Genomic DNA, 7,886 nt, shown 5'->3' with positions numbered 1-7,886 from the left:
TCACATGATAGCATTTTGCAAGACTAACAACTTATACATTGCAAGTATCTTTTTTCAATAACACAAATAGCAGCTATACACATGGACTTTGCCAGGTGGAGTACACAGGAATCAGATTGACTGCATCTGTGGCAAGAGGAGATGGAAAAGCTCAATATCTTCAGCCAAAACAAGGAATAGACAAAGAACAAGACTCCAGGAATTGATGGAATACCCACTGAGATGTTTCAACAAATGGATGCCTCGCTGGAGGCACTCACTCAGTTATGCCAAGAGATTTGGAAGACAGACACCTGGCTAAGTGACTGGAAGAAATCCATATTTGTGTCCATTCCAAAGAAAGGCAATCCCACAGAATGTGGAAATTATCAAACAATATCATTAATATCGCATGCAAGTAAAATCTTACTGAAGATAATATACAACGGTTGCAGCAGTATATTAACAGAGAACTTCCAGAGGTGCAAGCTGGATTCAGAAGAGGACGTGGAACAAGGGATATCATTGCTGATGTCAGATAGGTCTTGGCTTAGAGAAAAGAATACCAGAAAGATGTTTACTTGTGTTTTATTGACTATGCAAAGCATTTGATTGTGTGGATCATAACAAATTGTGGATAACATTGAGAAGAATGGGAATTCCAGAACACTTAATTGTACTCATGAGGAACCTGTACATAGACCAGGAGGCTGTCATTCAAACAGAAGAAGAGGACAATGCATGGTTTAAAATCATGAAGGGAGTGCATCAGGGTTGTATCTTTTCCCCATACTTATTCAATCTATGTGCTGAGCAAATAATCCAAGAATCTGGACTACATAAAGAAGAATGTGGCATCAAGATTGGAGGAAGAGTCATTAACAACTTGTGATATGCTGATGACACAAATTTGCTTGCTGAAAGTGAGGATGACTTGAAGCACCTACTTATGAAGATTGAAGAATACAGTCTGCAGTATGGATTACATCTCACTATAAAGAAAATAAAAATTCTCACAACTGGATCTATAAGCAGCATCACGATAAATGGAAAAAAGATTGAAGTTGTCAAAGACTTCACATTGCTTGGTTCTACAATTAACACCAGTGGAAGCAGCAGTCAGGACATCAGATGACATAGAGCACTGGGCAAGTCGGCTGCAAAGGACCTCTTTCAAGTGCTGAGAAGCAAAGATGTCTCCCTGAGGACTAAGGTGTGCCTGACACAAGCCATGATATTTTCAATTGCCTCATATGCACGTGAGAGCTGGACAATAAATAAGGAAGACAGAAGAAGAACTGATGCTTTTGAGTTGTGGTGCTGGCGAAGAATGCTGAAGGTACCACAGACTGCTAAAAGAACTAACAAATCTGCCCTGGAGGAAGTGCAGCTAGAATGCTCCTTGGAAACGAGAATGGCCAGACTTTGTCTCACCTACTTTGGTAGTGTTATCAGAAGGGACTATTCCCTGGAGAAGGATGTCATGCTTGGTGAGGTAGAGGGTCAACGAAAAAGGGAAAGGCCCTTAACAAGATGGATTGACACAGTGGCTGCAATGATGGGCTCAGGTATAGCAAGTATTGTGAGACTGGCACAGGACTGGGCAGTGTTTCATTTTGTTGTACACAGGGTCACTATGAGTCAGAGCCAACTCAACGGCACCTAACAACAACAGTCCCTGCTTATCTTTGTAGTCTTGTTGTAGCAAAACAAGGTCTTTACCCCTGTCGTGAAGAGCCAATGGTCACAACAGGTTGAAGAGAGAGAGAGCAAAAGGTTTATTGAGTATCTATACCCAAACAGACAGTGAGAATCATTTCTCTAAAATGTCTGTCTCCCTGAGCTGGGGAATGGTTAGAGTTTTTAAAGAGATTTGAGCTGAGTGTGTGGGGGGAAAGGGGAGGAATGCTGGTACTGTCTTCTTCCCGTCATGAGATGAGTCCTAGTTGCCTTGTGTCCTCTCAGCTCTTCTTCTGGTCAGTGATAAGAAAACATTCTTGGTGAAGAAGTGTTTTTCAAGTTCCTCACATATGCCTAGAGAGATTAACTCTACAAGGGGGAAGAGTATGGGAGCGGACACCTCAGGCCTCTCGGTCCACCAGGGATATCTCTGTTTCTCCTTTATACTGGTTGCTCTAAGGCTTGGTGACTTCTTTCTCAGGGTCATCTTGTTGTAGGATGTGGTTCTTAGCTGAACTAGCCGTGGGAGGGGGTTATGATTCAAAGAATACATAATTGGGAATAGCAAATCTAAAAAACCTTAGCATCCGTAAAGAAGATTTGGCTATTCTATTTATTTGAAAGAAGTAATAAGGGAGGGAAAAACAGAAAGTTAGTCACTATGATTAAAGTCCACTTTAGTCATGCCTGCTCACCTGTGAAAGTTTTACAGTTTTCAGTGAGGGGCCCCCTTCAGCCTTCCTCATCATCACATTTTGTCCTGCTACCAATCACATGGCCCAGCCAAAGTGAATTGCTGACAGTTTTCTGACTGAAAACACCAGTAAACTTCAAGTTTTCATGCCTGTTTCTTTCTTTCCCTTTTTTTCTATATCCTCCTAAGCCCTCTCACCTGTCTCCCTAGTAACTTACTCATTCTTCAAAAACTAACTCAGATTTTACCTCCTTTAAAGAGCTTTTTCTGACTTCTCCTTCCAGTTGAGCTGACCACCCTGGAGTCCAGCATATCTGACTCATCAGACCCTCTAGTGCCAAGTTCAGGGTCTGACACATAGAACAACAGAAAGAATGTTAAATGAGTGAATGGAGTCAGTAAAAAAGAACTGCAGAAATGCATAAAAACGTTTTATTAATACCTTTAAGCTGCTTTTCAGACATTTTGACAGGTGAGAGGGTGTCAAGAATTTTCCAGACAGAACAAAGTTGCTCTGAAGGAAGAAATATGCTAGGAAAATAGCAAACTATCCACTTTGCATAGAGCATTGATTAGGGTCAGATTATGAGGGGCCTTGAGGTCATGGAAAGGAATTTGACCATTGTTCTGAGGATAATAGAATATTATTGACAGGTTTCAAGCAGAGGAGAGAAATAAGTAGTTTTAGAATGATCACCTCTGACTGACTGCAGATGGAAAATGGATGTGAGGGGCAAGAGTGGAAGCTGGAAGACCAAGGACTTCTTGTGGTAATCAGGCAATTGATAGTGGTGGTTAAGGCGTGGGTAGTGATGCGGTGATTAAAACCACTTAAAGTGGACGACTTCCAGACGTTGGCGATAGAATGTACAGGATAGATGAAGGTGGAGAGTGAGGGAGGAGGAGTTTGTAGTTCGTGCAAATTGAAGGGCGAGGCTACTATTTCCAGCAACCGGTTAAGTCTGAGGAAGTACAGGTCAGATCCAGGCGCGAGCTGGAGCGCCGGCGCCTCGCGCACCATGTCCCTTGCGCGGCGCCGTCGCGCACCCCGCGGTTGGGTCGGGGGCAGCCGCGGGCGCTGCGGTTCCAGTTCCGCTTCCGGCTGGAATCTGTCACCTGCGGCTAGGAGCCGCTATGGCGTACTTCACGGTGCAGAGAGTAGCCCTGGCCTCAGGGCTCGTGCTGGCTGTGTCGCTGCTGCTGCCCAAGGCTTTCTTGTCCCGCGGAAAGCGGCAGGAACCCCCGCCGGCGCCTGAAGGTAAGAGCGGGCGGCCCGGCCGGGCCCAGCTCCTCCTCAGCTGCCTGGCGTGGGCTCCCGGGACGGGGCATGTAACCCGGGCAGCGGGAACGAAGGACGCTACTGAGGGAGGGGTAACTCTGGGGTCTTCCGTCCCTCCCCCCCCCCCCATATCAGCCAAATGCGCGAGGGAGGGCGGACAAGACCGCGTTTGGATGGTGCCAAGGCCCATGGGTTTCCTGGGCATCAGTGGGCAGCAGCGCAGCTCCACCGGGCACCTGGTCCCTCCCGAGGCTCTGCTGCAGGGAAGGACCAGGAATCCTGAGCTACATGTCTGGGCACCCTTGCACAGACTCCTCTGAATTTTGCTCGGAGCCCTTTCTACCTTCTCTGGTTTAACACACCTTCTTGAGCGTCTATCGAGGTGCTATGAGTCAGGAGGGCTCCCAGTTGAGTTTCCCTCGGGGTTTCCATGCACTTTCTGTCGTGTGCTTTTATTAAATAAAATCAGTTTGAATTGCTGTTGTTAACCCGAATCCGTTGTGTACTTTCAGCTTGGTGTAGCGCTTCAGGTTACTTCACTGCTCTGTGCTCTTTTTGTAGCTTTTTAAATATAATTTGAAGATTTTGAATATCCACATTTTAATTACTGAGGTGGATATGAACAAATTGCTGTATGATCCTTAGTTAAATAATAGCCCTTTGTTAATCCTTTATCAATGGCATGATGTGTGTGGTGTTTCAAAATCCATCCTGTCTCTGCACTGGGGGTGGCGGAAGGAGTTATAGAATGAATGAGTGTAAAGGCATGGGTGCCAAAGGCCGAGAGAAGGAAAGAAAACAATTCTGTAGCGATCATGAAGTTCTACTGGTAACTTTCTTCTGTAAATTCGCTCTGTAACATCCTTGAGACATGGTTTTACAGCCTCTAAAAGCTCCCACCGAGCGATGTTCAGCCTGTTGGTTGTTGGACAGCTCCTTTTGAACTTCTGCTTTCTTCTAACTACTTGCTGTAGTTTCACCCTCTTTGTCATTATAGATTATAAATAGTATAAATGCAACGTACTAAGCTCTAGGGGTGGAGGGAAAATTGAACAAAGAATTCTGCTTACAGAATTTGCATGTAACCTTTAAGGTTGTAAAATTATCAACCTGGAAGAGATTTCTAAAAAAACTTTGCATGGTTTTTTTTTTTTTTTTTTTTTGCCTTTTCTTCCATCTTGTTACAAAATCCAAAAGCTTTTACTCGCTTTGTCTAATGGTATTGTCTGTCTTGAAGAAGAGTAAATTAACGATAACCTAAGCAGTGAAGATTGGTCTAAAAGTTTTTTACGGAGTTGAATTCCCATCTATGCTGAATTCTCTTGAACAAGTACTATTAAATGAGAGCAGAAAATGCTCTTCTAAACGTAGAAAGTACAGAGTGGAGATCACACATGGCTTTTCCCCCTTGAAAACTTAAGTGCTGATATTCACTGCTCTTATCTTAGGGTCTTCCACTTTCTGTTTTCTTTGTTCCTGAAGTACTCTTCCCTCAGCCTCCTTATCATTCAAGTTTCTGCTCAGATGTAACTTCCTTAGACTTCCCTTGCTGACCCAGCTAAAATAACTATCTTTCCACTCCCATGATTATCTGTTCCATCATGTTGTTTTATTTTCTCCTTTATTTCTAGAACGTAAGCTCTACAAGGGCAGGAACTTTATCTGTTTTACTTACCACTATATCTCCAGCATCTGGCAGTAGATACTTCTGAAAGGAGTCATGGTTACGTAGTGGTTAAGCACTCAGCTGCTAACCAAAAGGTCAGCAGTTTGAACCCTTAGCTGCTCTACAGCAGAAAGATGTGGCAGTCTGTTTCTGTAAAGATTTATAGCCTTGGGAACCCTGTGGTCCAGTTTGTAGGGTCACTATGAGTTGGAATTTGACTCGGTAACAATGGTTTTTGGTTAGTTTAGAATGAATTAATTAAAATTATGAAGCTACTGATATCATTGTGTATTTTGTTTTTAGATTATAAATTATTGAAGTAGTATGTTGTTGTTGTTATATGCCATCGAGTCGGACCGACTCATAGCGACTCCTTGGGTTTCCGAGGCAGTATCGCTACGGAAGTAGATTGCCCCATCTTCCTTCCAAGGAGTGGCTGGTGGTATATTCTAGGTAAAAACCTACCTTAAACAATATATCCCAGCAGCTGAAATTTGCTAACTTTTTAAAGCAGTGAATGAATCCTAACCATTTTTTAGGTTACATAAAGCCAAACCAAACTCACTGCCATCAAGTCAAATTTGACTCATAGTGACCCCCTTTGGGTTTCTGAGGCAGTAAATCTTTACAGAATTAGATTGCCCAGTCTTCATTCTGTGGAGTGGCTGGTGGGTTTGAACCTCCAACTTTTTGGTTAGCATTCAAATGCCTAGGCACTACGCCACCAGAACTCTTTAGGTTACATATCCCTTGAGATTCTGAGGAAAGCTACGGATTTGTACCTTAGAAAAATGCACATGCTATTTATTTATACGGGAGCTCTGGTGGCATAGTGCCTAAGGCATTTGACTGCTAATCAGAAGGCTGGTGGTTCAAACCCAGCAGCCACTCCTCAGAAGGAAGATTGGGTAATCTACTTCCCTAGTGAAACCGCCTCAGAAACTCAAGGAGGGGTTGCTATGAGTCGAATCTGACTTGAGGGCAGTGAGTTTGGTTTTGGTTATTTATGTATATACCCAAAATTTGAGTATCATTTCAGAGGATTCACAGAACCAGAAACCCCTCCTTCGAAGAAAAGGACAGCCTTAATTACTTGGAAATTCTAAGTTTGTATCATTGTAGCTTCCATTTCTGCCTATTGAAGTGTGTAAGCAAGCACAGTCCCTTTGACACATGACAGCCTTTCAGATTGTCTTTTAACCAATATTTTTAATGTAGCTTTTCACAGTCTACATAAAGTGTACAGACATTGTGGATTCCAAGAAAAATGAACCAAACTCCTGCCTTGAGGAACCCACAGTTTAGTTGAGAATAAACAGACATACCAACAAATAAGTGTTAGTTGTGGGTACTAAGTCCATGCAGGAAACCATGGAGACACATGGGCAGAATGGTCAGTTTTATTGGGGGCTCAAGAAAGATCTCACAGAAGAGGTACTTTCTTTTTGGTAACAGCTTTATTGATATATAATTCACATACAGTACAATTTACCCATTGAAAGTGTACAATTTAGTGGTTTTAATGTATTCATGGAGTTTTGCATCCATCACCACAATTTTAGAACAGTTTCATCATCCAGAAAAGGAAACCCCATACCCATTAGCTATCACTCACTGACTCCCCTCCGCTCCTTACAAAAAACAAACCCACTGCTATGAAGTGGATTCCGATTCATAGTGACCCTTTAGGGCAGAGTAGAACTTCCCCATAGGGTTTCCAAATCTGTAAATCCTTACATAATCAGACTGCCTCATTTTTTCTCATTGAGCAGCAGAGCAGTGGGTGGGTTTGAACCTCCAACCTTTTGGTTAGCAGCTGGATGCTGTAACCACTTCACCACCAGAGCTCCTGTCCTACCCCCCACCCCTCCAGGCAACTACTAATCTACTTTCTTTCTCTATAGATTTGCCTATTTTAGACATTTCATGTAAATGGAGTCATACAATATGTGGTCTTTTGTGACTAGCTTCTTTCACTTACCATAATGTTTTCAAGGTTCATCCATGTTATAATGAATTACCAATACTTCATTCTTTTTTATGGCTGAATAATATTCCACTGTGTGGATATATCACATTTCATTTATCCATTTATCAGTTGATGGACATTTGAGTTGTTTCTGCCTTTTAACTATTATGAATAATGCTATTAACAATTTTGTACAAGTTTTAGTGTGGACATATGTTTTCATTTCTCTGGGGTTTGGAAAACATGAACATTGTAGTGTGGCAGGAACTAAGAGTAGAATTTCTGGGTAATACGGTAATTCTGTGTTTAACTATGTTTAACTTTTTGAGAAACTGTCAAACTATTTTCCTAAGCAGCTGCACCTTCTTACATTTCCAGCAGAAGTATATGACAGTTCCAGTTCCTCCACATTCTCACCAGCATTTGTTCTTAGCTGCTGTTTTTATTATAACCATCTTTATGGGTATGAAGTGATATCTCATTATGGCTGTATCTGCATTTGCCCAGTGATGCTGAGCATCTTTTCATGTACTTATTGTCAATTTGTATATCTTCTTTGGAGAAATGTCTTCAGAATCTTTGCCCATTTTTTAATTGGGCTGTTGTTGTTATGTGCCGT

The 7,886-nt window shown here is 42.4% G+C and overlaps 1 protein-coding gene across 1 annotated transcript in view; it reads left to right on the top strand.

The window, feature by feature from the left end:
* The first annotated feature begins 3,487 nt into the window (after nt 1-3,487).
* The window catches only part of RIC3 (RIC3 acetylcholine receptor chaperone), a 51,935-nt gene continuing 47,536 nt past the window's right edge, over nt 3,488-7,886 (top strand). The window contains exon 1 of the mRNA XM_007954834.2: nt 3,488-3,611. Coding sequence (XP_007953025.1) covers nt 3,488-3,611 — 124 coding nt within the window. The remainder of the gene's footprint in view (nt 3,612-7,886) is intronic.

The sequence above is a fragment of the Orycteropus afer genome, unplaced genomic scaffold (genome assembly GCF_000298275.1).
Source record: "Orycteropus afer afer isolate SDZICR_OR568_19922 unplaced genomic scaffold, OryAfe1.0 scaffold00014, whole genome shotgun sequence".
In the NCBI taxonomy this organism is placed as follows: domain Eukaryota; kingdom Metazoa; phylum Chordata; class Mammalia; order Tubulidentata; family Orycteropodidae; genus Orycteropus; species Orycteropus afer.
This window is presented reverse-complemented; position numbering and strand designations above follow the sequence as displayed.